At 49.4% G+C, this 20,654-nt stretch overlaps 2 protein-coding genes across 3 annotated transcripts in view; one reads left to right on the top strand and one right to left on the bottom strand.

Moving 5' to 3' along the window:
• CFAP96 (cilia and flagella associated protein 96) overlaps positions 1 to 11,248 on the bottom strand; it is a 118,758-nt gene extending 107,510 nt beyond the window's left edge. Inside the window, exons 1-2 of one of the 2 annotated variants that reach the window (XM_063920751.1) lie at positions 10,863 to 11,248; positions 9,447 to 9,564 (exon numbers count right to left, since the gene is read on the bottom strand). In XM_063920751.1, coding sequence (XP_063776821.1) covers positions 9,447 to 9,543 — 97 coding nt within the window. In that variant the 5' untranslated portion in view covers positions 9,544 to 9,564; positions 10,863 to 11,248. The remainder of the gene's footprint in view (positions 1 to 9,446; positions 9,565 to 10,862) is intronic. The other variant, XM_063920752.1, reaches the window with a different exon arrangement.
• Positions 11,249 to 20,654, top strand: part of UFSP2 (UFM1 specific peptidase 2) — a 119,791-nt gene continuing 110,385 nt past the window's right edge. The window contains exons 1-2 of the mRNA XM_063920753.1: positions 11,249 to 11,328; positions 15,798 to 15,876. Coding sequence (XP_063776823.1) covers positions 11,326 to 11,328; positions 15,798 to 15,876 — 82 coding nt within the window. The 5' untranslated portion in view covers positions 11,249 to 11,325. The remainder of the gene's footprint in view (positions 11,329 to 15,797; positions 15,877 to 20,654) is intronic.

Below are 20,654 nucleotides of genomic sequence, written 5' to 3'. Positions count from 1 at the left end.
GGTCAGCCGGTATTGATCCAGTGGGATAAAACATCACGGCAGTCGCCCACGTAAATAGACAGGGCGGCACAAGAAGCAGGAGGGCAGTGGCAAAAACTGCAAGGACTTTTCGCTGGGCGGAAAATCATGTGATAGCACTGTCAGCAGTGTTTCATTCCGGGAATGGAAACTGGGAAGCAGACTTCCTCAGTAGGCACGACCTCCACCCGGCAGAGTGGGAACTTCATGGGGAAGTTTTCCACATAATTGTAAACCGTTGGGAATTACCAAAGGTGGACATGATGGCGTCCCGTCTGAACAAAAAACGGGACAGGTATTGCGCCAGGTTAAGAGACCCTCAGGCAATAGCTGTGGACATTCTGGTAACACCGTGGGTGTACCAGTCGGTGTATGTGTTCCATCCTCTGCTTTTCATACCTAAGGTACTGAGAATTATAAGACGTAGAGGAGTAAGAACTATACTCATGGCTCCGGATTGGCCAAGAAGGACTTGGTACCCGGAACTTCAAGAGATGCTCACAGAGGACTTATGGCCTCTGCCGCTAAGAAGGGACTTGTTTCAGCAAGTACCATGTCTGTTCCAAGACTTACCGCAGCTGCGTTTGACGGCATGGCGGTGGAACGCCGGATCCTAAGGGAAAAGGCATTCAGGAAGAGGTCATTCCTACCCTGGTCAAAGCCAGAAAGGAGGTGACCGCACAACATTATCACCACATGTGGCGAAAATATGTTGCGTGGTGTGAGGCCAGGAAGGCCCCACGAAGAAATTTCAACTCGGTCGATTCCTGCATTTCTTGCAAACAGGAGTGTCTATGGGCCTCAAATTGGGGTCCATTAAGGTTCAAATTTCGGCCCTGTCGATTTTTCTTCCAGAAAGAATTGGCTTCAGTTCCTGAAGTCCAGAAGTTTGTCAAGGGAGTATTGCATATACAACCCCCTTTTGTGCCTCCAGTGGCACTGTGGGATCTCAACGTAGTTCGGGGATTCCTCAAAACACATTGGTTTAAAACCAGTCAAATCTGTGGATTTGAAGCATCTCACATGAAAAGTGAACATGCTCTTGGACCTGGCCTGGACCAGGCGAGTGTCAAATTGGTGGTTTTTTTCTCAAAAAAGCCCATATCTGTTTGTCCATTCGGACAGGGCAGAGCTGCGGACTCGTCCCCAGTTCTCTCCCTAAGGTGGTGTCAGTGTTTCACCTGAACCAGCTTATTGTGGTGTCTTGCGCCTACTAGGGACTTGGAGGACTCCAAGTTGCTAGATGTGGTCAGGGCCCTGAAAATATAGGTTCCAGGACGGCTGGAGTCAGGAAAACTGACTTGCTGTTATCCTGTATGCACCCAACAAACTGGGTGCTCTTGCTTTTAAGCAGACTTTTGCTAGTTGGATGTGTAATACAATTCAGCTTGCACATTCTGTGGCAGGCCTGCCACAGCCAAAATATGTAAATGCCCATTCCACAAGGAAGGTGGGCTCATCTTGGGCGGCTGCCCGAGGGGTCTCGGCTTTACAACTTTGCCGAGCGGCTATTTAGTCAGGGGCAAACACGTTTGTAAAATCCTACAAATTTGATACCCTGGCTAAGGAGGACCTGGAGTTCTCTCATTCGGTGCTGCAGAGTCATCCGCACTCTCCCGCCCGTTTGGGAGCTTTGGTATAATCCCCATGGTCCTTTCAGGAACCCCAGCATCCACTAGGACGATAGAGAAAATAAGAATTTACTTACCGATAATTCTATTTCTCGGAGTCCGTAGTGGATGCTGGGCGCCCATCCCAAGTGCGGATTATCTGCATTACTTGTACATAGTTACAAAAATCGGGTTATTATTGTTGTGAGCCATCTTTTCAGAGGCTCCGCTGTTATCATACTGTTAACTGGGTTCAGATCACAGGTTGTACAGTGTGATTGGTGTGGCTGGTATGAGTCTTACCCGGGATTCATAAATCCTTCCTTATTGTGTACGCTCGTCCGGGCACAGTACCTAACTGAGGCTTGGAGGAGGGTCATAGGGGGAGGAGCCAGTGCACACCACCTGATCCTAAAGCTTTACTTTTTGTGCCCTGTCTCCTGCGGAGCCGCTATTCCCCATGGTCCTTTCAGGAACCCCAGCATCCACTACGGACTCCGAGAAATAGAATTATCGGTAAGTAAATTCTTATTTTTATTCCAATAATTATATATTGAATACCTTTTAGCCCTCTTGGCTGTAACTTTGCATTATCGTAGTCGACAGTGGAGTTAAACTCCGTGTCGATACCAGTGTTTGTTATTTTGGATAGTGAGCATAGAGAGACTCTGAAGGTCTCTGTGACATAGGGACAGACCAGGGTAGATTTCCTTTCTGTTCCCTAACCTTTTGTGCAATAATTTTACCTCAGCACTTACACATATCCAAACAGGTGTCGGCGTTGTCGACGGAGACACCCTCCCACACACATATCCGCTCTATCACCTCCTTAGAGGAGCCTTTTACCTCAGACATGTCGACACACGCGTACCGACACACCACACACACAGGGGATGCTCTATTTGAAGACAGTTCCCCCACAAGGCCCTTTGGAGAGACAGAGAGAGAGTATGCCAGCACACACCCCAGCGCTATATAACCCAGGGATTACACTACAACTCAGTTGCTGCTGTATATACAAATTTTGCGCCTAAATTTATGTGCCCCCCCCGTCTCTTTTCACCCTTTGTGTACCAGGATACTGCAGGAGAGAGCCTGGGGAGCTTCCTTCCAGCTGAGCTGTGAAGAGAAAATGGCGCCGGTGTGCTGAGGAAGAAGGCCCGGCCCTCTCAGCGGCGGGCTTCTGTCCTTTTGTGTAATTTAATGGCGGGGGGTTTTACACATATACAATGCTAGACTGTATTATGTGTGTTTTTATTGCCAAAAGGTAATCTAATTGCTGCCCAGGGCGCCCCCCCCCCTCCCCCCAGCGCCCTGCACCCACCAGTGACCGGAGTGTGTGGTGTGCTGTGGGAGCAATGGCGCACAGCTGCAGTGCTGTGCGCTACCTTAATGAAGACAGGAGTCTTCAGCCGCCGTTTTCGTCGTGTCTTCTGTCTTCTGTCTCTGCAAGGGGGACGGCGGCGCGGCTCCGGGAACAGACGATCAAGGTCGGGCCCTGTGTTCGATCCCTCTGGAGCTAATGGTGTCCAGTAGCCTTAGAAGCACAAGCTAGCTGCAAGCAGGTAGGTTTGCTTCTCTCCCCTCAGTCCCACGTAGCAGTGAGTCTGTTGCCAGCAGATCTCACTGAAAATAAAAAACCTAACAAATACTTTCTTTTCTAGCAAGCTCAGGAGAGCCCACTAGGTGCATCCAGCTCTGGCCGGGCACAGATTCTAACCGAGGTCTGGAGGAGGGGCATAGAGGGAGGAGCCAGTGCACACCAGATACTACCTAAACTTTCTTTTAGAGTGCCCAGTCTCCTGCGGAGCCCATCTATTCCCCATGGTCCTTACGGAGTTCCCAGCATCCACTAGGACGTCAGAGAAAATAAGAATTTACTCACCGGTAATTCTATTTCTCGTAGTCCGTAGTGGATGCTGGGGACTCCGTAAGGACCATGGGGAATAGACGGGCTCCGCAGGAGACTGGGCACTCTATAAGAAAGATTTGGTACTATCTGGTGTGCACTGGCTCCTCCCTCTATGCCCCTCCTCCAGACCTCAGTTAGGATACTGTGCCCGGAAGAGCTGACACAATAAGGAAGGATTTTGAATCCCGGGTAAGACTCATACCAGCCACACCAATCACACCGTATAACTCGTGATATTATACCCAGTTAACAGTATGAAATATAACTGAGCCTCTCAACAGATGGCTCAACAATAACCCTTTAGTTAGGCAATAACTATATACAAGTATTGCAGACAATCCGCAGGAAGGTGGGCTCATCTTGGGCGGCTGCCCGAGGGGTCTCGGCTTTACAACTTTGCCGAGCTGCTACTTGGTCAGGGGCAAACACGTCTGCTAAATTCTACAGATTTGATACCCTGGCTGAGGAGGACCTTGAGTTCTCTCATTCGGTGCTGCAGAGTCATCCGCACTCTCCCGCCCGTTTGGGAGCTTTGGTATAATCCCCATGGTCCTTACGGAGTCCCCAGCATCCACTAGGACGTCAGAGAAAATAGGAATTTACTCACCGGTAATTCTATTTCTCGTAGTCCGTAGTGGATGCTGGGCGCCCATCCAGCTACAAATCCAGCGAGCAATAGTCTGCTTAGAAGCAGGAGCACCTATTTTGTTGGGTGCATACAGGATAAAAAGCGAGTCAGTTTTCCTGACTCCAGCCGTCCTGGAAACATAAATTTTCAAGGCCCTGACTACGTCCAGTAACTTGGAATCCTCCAAGTCCCTAGTAGCCACAGGCACCACAATAGGTTGGTTCAAGTGAAAAGCTGATACCACCTTAGGGAGAAACTGGGGACGAGTCCTCAATTCTGCCCTATCCATATGGAAAATCAGATAAGGGCTTTTACATGACAAAGCCGCCAATTCTGACACACGCCTGGCCGAAGCCAAGGCCAATAACATGACCACTTTCCACGTGAGATATTTTAGATCCACAGTTTTAAGTGGTTCAAACCAATGTGATTTTAGAAAACTCAACACCACATTGAGATCCCAAGGTGCCACCGGAGGCACAAAAGGGGGCTGAATATGAAGCACTCCCTTTACAAAAGTCTGAACTTCAGGCAGTGAAGCCAGTTCTTTCTGGAAGAAAATCGACAGAGCCGAAATCTGGACCTTAATGGAACCCAATTTTAGGCCCATAGTCACTCCCGACTGTAGGAAGTGCAGAAAACGACCCAGCTGAAATTCCTCTGTAGGGGCCTTCCTGGCCTCACACCACGCAACATATTTTCGCCAAATACGGTGATAATGGTTTGCGGTTACTTCTTTCCTGGCTTTTATCAGCGTAGGAATGACTTCTTCCGGAATGCCCTTTTCCTTTAGGATCCGGAATTCAACCGCCATGCCGTCAAACGCAGCCGCGGTAAGTCTTGGAACAGACAGGGCCCCTGCTGTAGCAGATCCTGTCTGAGCGGTAGAGGCCATGGGTCCTCTGATATCATTTCTTAAAGTTCTGGGTACCAAGCTCTTCTTGGCCAATCCGGAACCACGAGTATCGTTCTTACTCCTCGCCATCTTATTATTCTCAGTACCTTTGGTATGAGAGGCAGAGGAGGGAACACATAAACCGACTGGTACACCCACGGTGTTACTAGAGCGTCCACAGCTATCGCCTGAGGGTCCCTTGACCTGGCGCAATATCTCTTTAGCTTTTTGTTGAGGCGGGACGCCATCATGTCCACCTGTGGCCTTTCCCAACGGTTTACCAACAGTAGGAAGACTTCTGGATGAAGTCCCCACTCTCCCGGGAGTAGGTCGTGTCTGCTGAGGAAGTCTGCTTCCCAGTTGTCCACTCCCGGAATGAACACTGCTGACAGTGCTAGTACGTGATTTTCCGCCCATCGGAGAATCCTTGTGGCTTCTGCCATCGCCATCCTGCTTCTTGTGCCGCCCTGTCGGTTTACATGGGCGACTGCCGTGATGTTGTCTGATTGGATCAGAACCGGCTGGTTTTGAAGCAGGGGCCTTGCCTGACTTAGGGCATTGTAAATGGCCCTCAGTTCCAGAATATTTATGTGTAGGGACGACTCCTGACTTGACCAAAGTCCCTGGAAATTTCTTCCCTGTGTGACTGCGCTCCAGCCTCGAAGGCTGGCATCCGTGGTCACCAGGACCCAGTCCTGTATGCCGAATCTGCGGCCCTCTAGAAGATGAGCACTCTGCAGCCATCACAGTAGAGACACCCTGGTCCTTGGAGACAGGGTTATCAGTTGATGCATCTGAAGATGCGATCCCGACCACTTGTCCAAGAGGTCCCACTGGAAGGTCCTTGCATGGAACCTGCCGAATGGAATTGCTTCGTATGAAGCCACCATTTTTCCCAGGACTCGTGTGCAGTGATGCACCGATACCCGTTTTGGTTTTAGGAGGTCTCTGACTAGAGATGACAGCTCCTTGGCTTTCTCCTGCGGGAGAAACACTCTTTTCTGTTCTGTGTCCAGAATCATCCCCAGGAACAGTAAGCGTGTGGAAGGAACCAGTTGTGACTTTGGAATGTTTAGAATCCAGCCATGCTGTTGTAGCACTTCCCGAGATAGTGCTACTCCGACCAGTAACTGCTCCCTGGACCTCGCCTTTATTAGGAGATCGTCCAAGTACGGGATAATTAAAACTCCCTTTTTTCGAAGGAGTATCATCATTTCTGCCATTACCTTGGTAAACACCCTCGGTGCCGTGGACAGTCCAAACGGTAGTGTCTGGAATTGGTAATGGCAATCCTGTACCACAAATCTGAGGTACTCCTGGTGAGGAAGGTAAATGGGGACATGCAGGTAAGCATCCTTGATGTCCAGGGATACCATGTAATCCCCCTCGTCCAGGCTTGCAATAACCGCCCTGAGCGATTCCATCTTGAACTTGAATCTTTTTATGTATGTGTTCAAGGATTTCAAATTTAAAATGGGTCTCACCGAACAGTCCGGTTTCGGTACCACAAACAGTGTGGAATAGTAACCCCGTCCTTGTTGAAGTAGGGGTACCTTGACTATCACCTGCTGGGAATACAGCTTGTGAATTGCCTCTAGCACAGCCTCCCTGCCCGAGGGAGTTGTCGGTAAGGCCGATTTGAGGAAACGGCGGGGGGGAGGCGCCTCGAATTCCAGCTTGTACCCCTGAGATACTACTTGAAGGATCCAGGGAACCACCCGTGAGCGAACCCACAGATCGCTGAAATTTTTGAGGCGGCCCCCCACCGTACCTGGCTCCGCCTGTGGAGCCCCACCGTCATGCGGCGGATTTGGAAGAAGCGGGGGAGGACTTTTGTTCCTGGGAACCTGCTGTGTGTTGCAGCTTTTTTCCCCTTCCTCTGCCTCTAGACAGAAAGGACCCGCCTTTTCCCCGCCTGTTTTTCTGGGGTCGAAAGGACTGTACCTGATAATACGGCGCTTTCTTAGGCTGTGAGGGGACATGGGGCAAAAATGCTGACTTCCCAGCTGTTGCTGTGGAAACAAGGTCTGAGAGACCATCCCCGAATAACTCCTCACCCTTATAAGGCAAAACTTCCATGTGCCTTTTAGAATCTGCATCCCCTGTCCACTGCCGAGTCCATAAGCCTCTCCTAGCAGAAATGGACAATGCACTTATTCTAGATGCCAGCCGGCAGATCTCCCTCTGTGCATCTCTCATGTACAAGACTGAGTCTTTTATATGCTCTACGGTTAGCAATATAGTGTCCCTGTCTAGGGTGTCAATATTTTCCGACAGGGAATCTGACCAAGCAGCAGCAGCACTGCACATCCACGCTGAAGCAATAGCTGGTCTCAGTATAACACCAGTGTGTGTATATATAGACTTTAGGATAGCCTCCTGCTTTCTATCAGCAGGTTCCTTTAGGGCGGCCGTATCCGGAGACGGTAGTGCCACCTTTTTAGACAAACGTGTGAGCGCTTTATCCACCCTAGGGGGAGTTTCCCAACGTGACCTATCCTCTGGCGAGAAAGGGAACGCCATTAGTAATTTTTTTGAAATCACCAATTTTTTATCGGGGAAAGCCCACGCTTCTTCACACACTTCATTTAATTCTTCAGATGGGGGAAAAACTATTGGTAGTTTTTTCTCCCCAAACATAATACCCTTTTTTGAGGTACCTGGGTTTATATCAGAAATGTGTAATACCTCTTTCATTGCCTCAATCATGCAACGAATGGCCCTAGTGGACATTAAATTTGACTCATCGTCGTCGACACTGGTATCAGTATCCGTGTCGACATCTGTGTCTGCCATCTGAGGTAGTGGGCGTTTCAGAGCCCCTGATGGCCTTTGAATTGTCTGGGCAGGCACGAGCTGAGAAGCCGGCTGTCCCGCATTTGGCATGTCGTCAAATTTTTTATGCATGGAGTCGACACTTGCACGTAATTCCTTCCATAAGTCCATCCACTCAGGTGTCTGCCCCGCAGGGGGTGACATCACATTTATAGGCATCTGCTCCGCCTCCACATAAGCCTCCTCATCAAACATGTCGACACAGCCGTACCGACACACCGCACACACACAGGGAATGCTCTTAAAGGAGACAGGACCCCACAAAAGCCCTTTGGGGAGACAGAGAGAGAGTATGCCAGCACACACCAGAGCGCTATATAATGCAGGGACTAACTGAATTATGTCCCCTTATAGCTGCTAAGTTATACTGCGCCTAAATTTAGTGCCCCCCCTCTCTTTTTTACCCTTTCTGTAGTGTAGACTGCAGGGGAGAGTCAGGGAGCTTCCTTCCAGCGGAACTGTGAGGGAGAAATGGCGCCAGTGTGCTGAGGGAGATGGCTCCGCCCCTTTTTTGGCTGACTTTTCTCCCGCTTTTTTCTGGATTCTGGCAGGGGTAATTACCACATATATAGCCTCTGGGGCTATATATTGTGGTTATTTTGCCAGCCAAGGTGTTTTTATTGCTGCTCAGGGCGCCCCCCCCCAGCGCCCTGCACCCTCAGTGACCAGAGTGTGAAGTGTGTATGAGGAGCAATGGCGCACAGCTGCAGTGCTGTGCGCTACCTTGGTGAAGACTGAAGTCTTCTGCCGCTGATTTTCCGGACCATCTTCTTGCTTCTGGCTCTGTAAGGGGGACGGCGGCGCGGCTCCGGGAACGAACACCAAGGACGGGTCCTGCGGTCGATCCCTCTGGAGCTAATGGTGTCCAGTAGCCTAAGAAGCCCAAGCTAGCTGCAAGCAGGTAGGTTCGCTTCTTCTCCCCTTAGTCCCTCGTTGCAGTGAGCCTGTTGCCAGCAGGTCTCACTGTAAATTAAAAAACCTAACATATACTTTCTTTCTAGGAGCTCAGGAGAGCCCCTAGTGTGCATCCAACCTCGGCCGGGCACAGAAATCTAACTGACGTCTGGAGGAGGGGCATAGAGGGAGGAGCCAGTGCACACCAGATAGTACCAAATCTTTCTTATAGAGTGCCCAGTCTCCTGCGGAGCCCGTCTATTCCCCATGGTCCTTACGGAGTCCCCAGCATCCACTAGGACGTCAGAGAAACAGGGGTGATACGCTCCCATTTTGTAAATGGCCCCGTTGCTATCCCCCAAACGGCTGCAGCGTGTCAATCATGCTGTGGCTTTGGGGCACTGTGAGCGAGATTATAGACAAAAATCGGCACATGCGCAGTACAGATCTTGCACATGCGCCGATAAACCATCGAATTTATGTACAAATCTGAATCTTGTCCTCAGTCACTCTCTTTCCACGCCTCTTCTGATTACTCACAGCCGATCGTCACAGTCACACGCAATGACTCCCCAGCTACACAACTCACATCTCCAGCACCACCTTCCTATGCCATTAGGGAACATTGTATATGGTTAACATTAATATACTCACTAGAGCAAGGAGTGACATATTTGTCTCCTATAGTAATGTAGCCCATTTCACTGAACAGACCAATCCTGTCCATGTCGGATTTCCCTTCCATAGGCATTGTTGTACACTGTATTGCGACCTAAAGAGAATAGCAGAAAAACAGAGCTTATATAATTATACATGAATATGCTAATAGAAAATCTATATGATGTAGATATTATACTTTCCTAGACACTGTGGGCCTTGAGGTCAGATGTTAGTAAAAACTGAAAGTGTTAGAGCTGAGGAATTATTTATTCGACACAACAAAGGATCTTACATAATTAACACAAACTAATAGTGCATGTGTCATGTCTGGGTGGCGCAGGCTGGCTTGCTTAAGAGAGCTGACAACACTTCTTAATATATTGTTGTATGTAAATGATAATACATTTCATTCTATCACACTAAGGGGTCTATTCATGAAGCAGTGAAAAGTGTGGAGAAAATAACTAGTAGAGAAGTTGCCCATGGCAACCAATCAGCTTTGAAGGAAGGCTTTATCAAGTGCATTGTATAAAATGTAAGGAAGATGCTAATTGGTTGCCATGGGCAACTTCTCCACGGGTCTGTTTCTCCGCTATTTTCACTGCTTCATGAATAAAACCCTAAAGGTTTTAGATATTGAAGAGGGCAGAGTCTGGAATGCATTAAAAGTTGTATTCTCTATAGCCAGTGTTATCTGCGTGATGTCACCTGCATTTACTTTTGTGTTATGTAACGTTACAGTACACCCCCGACTCTCACACGACCCCCTCCCTCATTTAGGGGTCTATGTACTAAGCGTTAGAGAGAGTTAAATGTGGAGAAAGTACCAGCCAGTCAGCATCTGTGTTTGAAAAATGATAGGAGCTGATTTGTTGGTACTTTATTTCTCTCCACTTTTTCTCTTTCTAAGTTTTAATACATCACCCCTTAAGTACTGTATTACTACAGCGGAGAAGGGGAGTCATATGGAAAAATGAAAGTTGATACTTTTAAGCCGGTTTTACATAGAGTAAGAAAAAATATGTTGTTCACTGAGTTAATTTCTCTTGTCCAGGATGATACTTGTGTAACCCTACAGTGTAGGCTGTTAGGAATATTTCCATATCAGAGGTCTGATTCACAAAGTATTTTTCTTTTATTAACACACATTCATAGTTTCATCATTCTTAAAATAATCTAATGCCAGCATTCATTTTACTACATTCCAGGTTACAGGTGAATAAATAATGAAGATACACAGTAAGTGTACATGAGATCATAATGTGAGTGACTGGTCTCACAGTGTGCCCCCTCTGTGTGTCCCCTATGTGTGTGTGTGTGTGTGTGTGTGTGTGTGTGTGTCCCGGGGGGTTAGGAGGAGTATATGCTCCCCAGGTGCCCGGCACCCAGCGGTGTGCCAGCTGTCAGTACCTGCCTGGTGCCTGTGGCTCTAGCTCCCCCCTCCGCAGGGATCCTGCTTCTCTGCTCCTGAACGTGTGTTGGCTTCGGTTGCCAAGGAGACGGGACAGCTCATCTTACGGTGATGCGGGGGACTAACTCATTCACACAATGTAATAGAAACCCTAATTGTGACTCCCCCCGTTGTCACACTTGGTACATTCCTAAGGCAGCATTGGTGGACTCCGGAGCTACGGCATCACTGACGCTATTGGCGTAGTAAGAAGGCGTCGTGCGCAGTAAGAAGGCGTCGTGTCGAGGCTGAAGTGTTTTATGGGCGGGGATTATCGAGTACCATCCAATTAAATCACTCGAAGCCACTGTTGGGCGTGGTTAGTGCTGAATGTATGTGTGCTGAGGAGGCTTCAGTATAAACGCTTGTACAGTAGTGTGTGACGGGTCGTACAGAAGCGGAACAGCTGTCACAGCAGCAGGCATGGTGAGTGGCTCCTGTGCCATAGGCTCCCGTGGGCGTACTGTGCCATAGGCATATTGTGTCATTAGCCACCATATAAGCATACTGTGGACATACATACTGTGCCATAATTAGCCACCATGGGCAATTGGGCATACTATCTGTAAGTGAGGAAGCTCAGTGATACAGTATATAGCTAGTGACTTATGCTAGACCCTGTATTAACAGAGAAGCATAGAATTTGACGGCAGATAAGAACCACTTGGCCCTTCTAGTTTACCCCATTTAATTATCCTTTATTCACCTAATGGTAACTAAATATATGGCTTCATTGGAATACATATGTTTTACCGGCGGCCGTGATCCCGCACTCATGATCTCCACGGGATCCCGGCCACCAGTATGCTGGCAGCGGGTAGAGTGCTAGAAAGCCCCTTGCGGGTACGGTGGTGGCATTTCACCGTATGTCGGGATTCCAGCGTCTGCATTGTGACCACCGGGTTCCCGACAGGCGGTTTCCTGATTACCTCCCGCTTATTCACATTGGTTAATAAAATTACTTGTACGTTAAATTGTGTTGCCTTGTCCAGTTATTAATACCCCTTTTACATCGCACTAAAAACCCGGTATCGACACGGCATATTGCCGTGTCGAAACGGGTCAGTGTGCGATGTGAAAGGTTCTTTTCAGAATTAGCGGGTCGCCTGACCCGGTAATTCAACCCGGTAAAAAAGAAGGGTTCTTACCGGGTTGATTACCGGGTCAGGTGCAGTGTGAATGGGAGCCGTTCCGATGCGACACGGCTCCCATTCACAGCAGAGGCGGCGCAGGAGATGAGCTCATCTCCCGGCGCCGCCTCCACCCACGCCCCTGCTGCTGCTGCGCACTCCGCTGCTATGGCAACCGACCTGGTATATTGCCGAGTCGGAAAGCCAGCAACGGAGCGCAAATGCCGGATCCCACCCGGTAAGTACACGTTTCTCTTACCGGGTAGGATCCGGCATTTGCGATCTGAAAGCAGCATAAGTAACACAAGACCCTATACTGTAGACCACATACACTCAGGGTTATAGAAACCTGGCCTTCCCTGCATGGCTATAGTTGTCTACAGCTATACTAATACCACTTTCAGACAGAAGGGGTATGGGTCGTTGGATAGACACAACTTAGGTCGACCAGGGACAATAGGTCGACATGGTCATTAGGTCGACATGTCAAAAGGTCGACATATATATATATTTTTTTACTGTTTTTGGCGTCATTTTTCTCCGTAAAGTGACGGGGAACCCCAATTAGGGCACCGTGTCCTCTCGCATGGCTCACCATGATTCGGCCAAGGTGCCTCGCTTCGCTCGGCGCAGGTTACCGTTCCAGTCGTAGTCCATGTGGATCGTTAAGTATGAAAAAAATCCCAAAAATGTAAAAACTGAAAACCCATGTCGACCTTTTGACCTGTCGACCTAGTACATGTCGACCTAATGCATGTTGACCTTCAGTGGTCGACCTAATGACTGTCGACCTAATCTGTGTCGACGTAACAACCGTATCCCAACAGAAGCCAGGCTTGTCCCCTGCTTTTTCCTGGATTTTCAAACACGGTTTATACTGGGGTCACAGCTCCGATGCACCTTTCACAATGCCGCTTAGACCTGGGTTATTCCCAGGATGACCCCTTTACACTGAACCCTAGTCTACCCTGCATGTCGGTGACGCTCCTTTGAGGTGAGTCTCTAATTACACAGCCAATCAGTAGATTTGAAAGGTAACCCGGGTCGCACACTTTCATACCCCCAATACTCCCTTCAGACCGCTATTAAAGGGTTGCACCCTCGAGCCGTACACAGGTGCTTCCCAGGTGCAACTTGCCTGAGCCCCTTTTACACAGCTGTCTCCAGCCCGACATATTGCCGGGTTGCTGACGTCAGCAGTGACACGTGCGGGGGCCCGTCCAAACAGTGTGAACGGGAAAGGGGTCGCATCGACCCGCGTGGAAGCCGTACTTAACCCTGGTCGCTACCAGGGTTGAAATAACTGGTTGCTCGACCCGGGTAACGAGCACGGTTGAACATTGATTCAACTCGGCTCGCACGGTGCAGTTTAAACATGTAAGCCGGGTTCGATGCAACCCTGGACCTGTTCACTACATCTCCAAACGGGCACCACCACATGTGTCAGCGGTGACATAACCAACCCAGCATATTGCTGGGTCGGGTCGCCTGTCTACCCCTTTCAGACCGCAAATGGCAGATCGCACCCGGGAGCCATACACGGGTGCGACCCACCTCTGTCCCTTTCACACTGGTGTCCCCAGCCCGGCATATTGCTGGTTTGGTGATGTCAACGGTGACGCGTGTGAAGCGGCGCTTGGAAATCAGATGATCCCCAAGTGCCGCCCATCCATATAGTGCGAACGGGAAATGTGTCGTTTCTACCCGGCAACCCGTTTACACCGTACAACAACTGGGATATTTCCCCTGGCATCTTTCAGACCGCACAGTAACCTGGCTTACTGCTCGCTCATGTACAATAACCCGGGTTACAAGCTGGCAGTCTGAAAGGGGTCTCGCTGAGTCGCACCCGGGAAGGACCCGTGCACAAATACCAGGAGTAACTTAGCAATGCAGTATAAAAGTGGTATCAGACATCAGACAGCATGCAACCTGGGTCAAACCTAGGAATAATCTGGTAGCGTCCAGGGTTGAATGCCGCCAGTTTGGACCTAGGTAGACCCTGTAACACAGATATCACGTTTCCACTGAAGTCCTGGGTCTGACCCGAGATAGCCCCATTTCCACTGCGGCGCCAATCCTGGTTATTCCCGGATCAGCGCTATTCACACTGCATACGTGTACAGTGCTGGTGCTTGGAGATAACATTATCTCCTTGTGCCGGGAGAGCAGCTCTCTCCCCATCCTGTAAACAGGTCCCGGGTCGGTGGATTGTCAGGGTTCTGGGCACTGGTGCTACTACCATGTTAGGGATGGTGTCACCTGGCCTGTTTTGATGCAGTGATTTAGATTTTGCAGATAACCCAGCACCCAGAAAAGGGTGAGGTATATTACATTGACATTCAGAACATTGGGCCTTATTCAGGTCGCACTGGCGCAAATGCGCGTGTGCAGGTCCCATCCTGAGCGTGCGCGCCTGGCCAGTGCGATTGGATCATATTGGCTATGAATGCCTCTGCCTGATTGACAGGCAGAGGCGTTCTCGGGGCGGCATTGCAGGGACAGGATGCTACGAACGGGGGTAGGGCGGCACCGTTTTCAGGGAGACTGCGTGGTGTCAAACGTAGTCACTCCAAAAGAAAAGATGGCGGTGGTGCGCCTGCCTCTGCAGCCAGGCTGTGACAGCAGGGGGTCATCCACACTTGCTGCGACCCAAATTAAATTGCGGTCTCAGCCCCTGGGTGGGACAGTCAGCATGCTGGGCGGCCTTGCCCTGCGCTCGGCGACCCCCCAGCAGATTCTGCTTTTTAGCAGAATCTGCAATCCAACCTGAATTGAGAATGCCGATAGCATACATGTGCATAATTCGATTTCCAATGCAGTTTTCATGTTACGTGTGTACACACGGAGAGATTCTTGCTGTGTTCGATTTTAACTATGCAATTTCCCTTGAACTCCCCCAAAGCCCAGATAGCACAGATTTTGTCTATGCACGATTTTGATTAAGTGCCAGTTGTGACTATACATTGTACTAGATCGTACACTAGATAGTCAAGATTGACTTTCCTGCACAGTCTATCTAGCCTTACGATACCGACCCCACGGGAGTGCGCATTGGGATCGACTCGGTATCGCAAGCTGCCTGGCGCCTTGTGATGTGCACTACTTTCCTTAAGATTTTGACAATATAGTCAAAATCTTACAGATTTATCTCACCATGTGTATGTACACACCATAACTTTAACCCTAATTGCATCCTAACCATTAATCCTAATATAACTTTAAAATTGAGTGTTGCCATTCTGGCTGTCAACCTTTTGTCATTGTCAGTATTGTGGATGTGGATATTCTGTACATGTTGACATTGTGGATGTCCGCATTCTGATTGCATATCCCAGTCAATTGTCTTGCCCTGATTCAGCGTCTGCTCACACTGGGGGTAATCTCAGTCTGAATTTCTTTGTGGAGTGCACACACGCACCCCGGGAGCCCAGTGAGATGCTAGAAGTATTTCAGGGCTGCGAGCGCCTCTGTCTGATTGACAGGCGGTGGCGGGAGGGGGTAGGGCCTGACATGCGGGGCGGACTAGACCTGTGCTGGGTGTTCTGCCCTATGGGTCGGGCCGTCCTAAAGAGCACGCGCTGCTGCGATGATTCTCCCCCGCGATATCATCTTGGCTAATTGGATTGACCCCATAATGTTAAAGAGTGTAGTCAAATTGATATTATAAAATAAATCTGCATTGATAGGTTTCCCTGATTGTGTGAGTAGGTGTTACTTTCTATTGATACATTCCACTTAATAATTTTTTTTCCAACTGTGTAGGTGGTTTCAGAAGCTTCAGAAATTCTTTTTAGAACAAGAGGTGGACTGGCTCTGTCCTTTTCCTTGTGGAAAGCTGATGGTATGTGCACACAATTGTCCAGTTAAACTCTGATATACTAGTGTACACTCTAGGTGCAGGTGCTGGTAAGTGAGGAGGGCTGTAGCGATACATCACATATAAAGTTTTGTCCCCCTCACTGCTCAGAACCGGCACCTAGAGTCCCCCCCTCACTGATCAGCATCCTGCACCTAGTGTGCCCTCCTCAATGATTAGCACCCTGCACATAAAGTCCCCTCTTCACTGATAAGCACCTTGCACCTAAAATGCCCTCCACATTGATTATCACCCTGCACCTAGAGTGCCCTCACTGATTAGCACCCTGCACATAGAATGCCCTCCTCACTGATTAGCACCCTGCATTTAGAGTGCCTTCCTTACTGTTCAGCACCCTGCACCTAGAATGCCTTCCTTACTGTTCAGCACCCTACACCTAGAGTGCCTTCCTTACTGTTCAGCACCCTACACCTAGAGTGCCTTCCTTACTGTTCAGCACCCTACACCTAGAGTGCCTTCCTTACTGTTCAGCACCCTACACCTAGAGTGCCTTCCTTACTGTTCAGCACCCTACACCTAGAATGCCTTCCTTACTGTTCAGCACCCTGCACCTAGAGTGTCTTCCTTACTGTTCAGCACCCTGCACCTAGAGTGTCTTCCTTACTGTTCAGCACCCTGTACCTAGAGTGTCTTCCTTACTGTTCAGCACCCTGCACCTAGAGTGTCTTCCTTACTGTTCAGCACCCTGCACCTAGAGTGTCTTCCTTACTGTTCAGCACCCTGCACCTAGAGTGTCTTCCTTACTGTTCAGCACCCTACACCTAGAGTGTCTTCCTTACTGTTCAGCACCCTACACCTAGAGTGTCTTCCTTACTGTTCAGCACCCTACACCTAGAGTGTCTTCCTTACTGTTCAGCACCCTACACCTAGAGTGTCTTCCTTACTGTTCAGCACCCTGCACCTAGAGTGCCTTCCTTACTGTTCAGCACCCTGCACCTAGAGTGCCTTCCTTACTGTTCAGCACCCTGCACCTAGAGTGCCTTCCTTACTGTTCAGCACCCTGCACCTAGAGTGCCTTCCTTACTGTTCAGCACCCTGCACCTAGAGTGCCTTCCTTACTGTTCAGCACCCTGCACCTAGAGTGCCTTCCTTACTGTTCAGCACCCTGCACCTAGAGTGCCTTCCTTACTGTTCAGCACCCTGCACCTAGAGTGCCTTCCTTACTGTTCAGCACCCTGCACCTAGAGTGCCTTCCTTACTGTTCAGCACCCTGCACCTAGAGTGCCTTCCTTACTGTTCAGCACCCTGCACCTAGAGTGCCTTCCTTACTGTTCAGCACCCTGCACCTAGAGTGCCTTCCTTACTGTTCAGCACCCTGCACCTAGAGTGCCTTCCTTACTGTTCAGCACCCTGCACCTAGAGTGCCTTCCTTACTGTTCAGCACCCTGCACCTAGAGTGCCTTCCTTACTGTTCAGCACCCTGCACCTAGAGTGCCTTCCTTACTGTTCAGCACCCTGCACCTAGAGTGCCTTCCTTACTGTTCAGCACCCTGCACCTAGAGTGCCTTCCTTACTGTTCAGCACCCTGCACCTAGAGTGCCTTCCTTACTGTTCAGCACCCTGCACCTAGAGTGCCTTCCTTACTGTTCAGCACCCTGCACCTAGAGTGCCTTCCTTACTGTTCAGCACCCTGCACCTAGAGTGCCTTCCTTACTGTTCAGCACCCTGCACCTAGAGTGCCTTCCTTACTGTTCAGCACCCTGCACCTAGAGTGCCTTCCTTACTGTTCAGCACCCTGCACCTAGAGTGCCTTCCTTACTGTTCAGCACCCTGCACCTAGAGTGCCTTCCTTACTGTTCAGCACCCTGCACCTAGAGTGCCTTCCTTACTGTTCAGCACCCTGCACCTAGAGTGCCTTCCTTACTGTTCAGCACCCTGCACCTAGAGTGCCTTCCTTACTGTTCAGCACCCTGCACCTAGAGTGCCCTCCTCACTGATTAGCACCCTGTGCCTAGAGTGTCCCCCTCACTGATCAGCACTCTGTAACTAGTGTCCCCCTCACTGATCAGCACCCTGCACCTAGAGTGCCCTCCTCGCTAATTAGCACCCTACACATACAGTCCCCTCCTCACTAATCAGCACCCTGCACCTAGAGTGCCGTCCTCGCTGATTAGCACCCTGCACCTAGAGTGTCCCCCTCACTGATCAGCACCCTGCACCTAGCGTGGGGTGTGGTATGTGTGACAGGCGGTCAGCATACCGACGCCGGGATCCCGGCAGCAGAATCCTGGCTGGGGGTGGTGAGTGCAGCAAGCCCTTTGCGGGCTTGCTGTGCTCGCCACTCTGGAACATCTTATACAGATTATCTCAGGAGTATGCTCGTTTATATGTTCAGGTCCAACCTTCACCAGCTTGACAGCTTAATGCCTGGGGAACAGTCAGCCTGATTACAGTGTGCAGATGGATGTTGGTACCGAGTGGAAATGTGAACACATTCTGAACACTTAGCATCTCTGATTACAGTTTGATCCTTCATAAATATCTAAAAAGTGTTCATCATCATATGTAGTAGATTAGAAGGTCTAACATATAATTTTCTATTCTAGCATAAAATAAGACACTCCCAAGGTTTTAGGAGGAGATGCATCAAGCCTCCTAAAAAGCTTCTAGTTAGCATTAATCAAGTACATTCTAAAAAATGATAGATACAGTAGCTGATTGGTTGCAAAGATGAATTATCCACATGTCCACTATCACTTCTCTATTGTGTAGAAGGCTTGATACATCTTCCCCTTAATATGTAACTAAACAGCCTAACAGTATAAACTCTTGTAGATGAAATGTGTAGGCATTGACTGCAATGTACATACTGAGTTTTCTTGTTCTGTTATCTTTATCCTATTGTATGCACCTTGTACAGTGCTGCAAAGCCCTTGCGGCATCCTGTATGTAAAGGATAACAAAACCCGTTCACAGGGAATGGACCATCAAGTTCCGAAACACTACTGAAGCCCGTTGCACTCACTTATTCATGAGGTTCAAGGAAATATCAGACTGATACCTTTTTTCTCTTACGTACTAGTGGATACTGGGGTCTTGTACTTTAGCACCATGGGGTATAGATCGGGTCCACTGGAGCCTGGCACTTTAAAACTTCATGTGTGTGCTGGCTCCTCCCCTCTATGCCCCTCCTACCAGACTCAGTTTAGAAAAATGTGCCCGAGGAGCCGGGTGCACTTCTCTGGAGCTCCAGAGATTTTTTTCTGCAAGTTTAATTTAGTTTATTATTTTCAGGTAGCTCTGCTTGGCAGACTACTTGCTTCGTGGGACTTAGAGGGGGGATCGAACCAACCTCCTGAGGGTTAATGGTTCGTAATCCCAGCTGACAGGACACTGAGCTCCTGAGGTACTGATCGCACATCGTTAGTATGTGTGCCCACTCCTGCAGCTAGCTGCCACCCTCTAACAGATGCCGAAGATACAGGTGCGGTGAGTGTTACACCGGGGTCCCGGTTAGCGGGTCCCCGGTGCAGTTTTGGCTACAGGTCGCGTGGCGGTCATGGGCCCTGAGCTGCGGTGCCCTCCGCGGACGAACTGGCAACGGGCAGATGCCCCTCGGTGCTCACTGTCGCTGAAAGGCTTTGGGAGTACTGTATATATCTATTTTGACATAGCCAGTATAATCTATTAACAGGGACCGTGCGCCATTACAGGGGGCTGGGCTTTCTGGAGCGGGACCTGAGGCGAGAAGGCGCCATATTCCTGCTGCTGCGGATCAAGCTGCACACAACGCTGCTCCTCCAGGACCCACGCTGTTACAGGACTCTGTACTGGTACCAGGGGGTCTTAGACAGGGGGGAGCACACTAGCGACAGCGTCGCTGCACTCCTTTTAGGTCTTACACTTAGTTACTCTTATCCTGCTGTCTTTCTGGGTGCTGGTGTCCGCTCCTCAAGTGTCCCTCCTGGGGCTCTCTAGGGTCTGTGTGGAGGTGTTTGGTCAGTGGGCTATACTGTTTTGCAGGGTGAAGGATGTCTGTAGACATGGTTATGTGTACTGCCTGTAATTCATCCCCGTCTTAAGTGGGGTCACTCATGTGTGTACAATGTTCCTTGTCTCCACAAGGACACAGTTCATAAGCACCAGCCTGGCTGGACAGCTTTACTAGCATGATCCAGCATGTTAATTCTGAATTAGATGCGGCGAAAAGTGAGAGACAGGTGTTGAAGCATTCTATTGATTCTGTGGCCAAGGAAGCAGATACAAAGTAGGTTTATAAGCCCCATCTAGTGGATTCACAAAAACTTCACATACCTGATCAGGTATCAAAGCCAGATGAGGAGTTGTATTTAATGTTTAAACCGGCCTCAGTGACTTTTTCTGTCTCTAAAGAGTTGAACTCCCTGGCGAGGGAGGCATGGTTAAACCCTGATAAAAAAATTAAAATTTCCTCAGAGGTTTTTAACTACGTTTCCCTTTCCCGATGAGGACAGGAAGGTATGGGAAAAACCCCCGTCAGTCGATACGTCTGTGTCCAGACTGTCTAAGAAATTGGTACTGCCGGTGCCAGGGGCTACACCTCTAAAAGAGCCAGCTGACCGTTTGATTGAGACCACGCTCAAGGCAGTATATACAGCGGCAGGTGCTGCCCAATGCCCCACAATTGTTTGTGGGTGGATTTCCAGGGCAATTGTCAAGTGGTCTGATAACGTTATCGACAGTTTTAACTCTTTACCCCGAGATGAGGTAGTTACTCTGCTGCAACATAAACAGGATGCTGAAAATTTTATGAGCGAGGCTGT

The sequence above is a fragment of the Pseudophryne corroboree genome, chromosome 1, assembly GCF_028390025.1.
Source record: "Pseudophryne corroboree isolate aPseCor3 chromosome 1, aPseCor3.hap2, whole genome shotgun sequence".
In the NCBI taxonomy this organism is placed as follows: domain Eukaryota; kingdom Metazoa; phylum Chordata; class Amphibia; order Anura; family Myobatrachidae; genus Pseudophryne; species Pseudophryne corroboree.
This window is presented reverse-complemented; position numbering and strand designations above follow the sequence as displayed.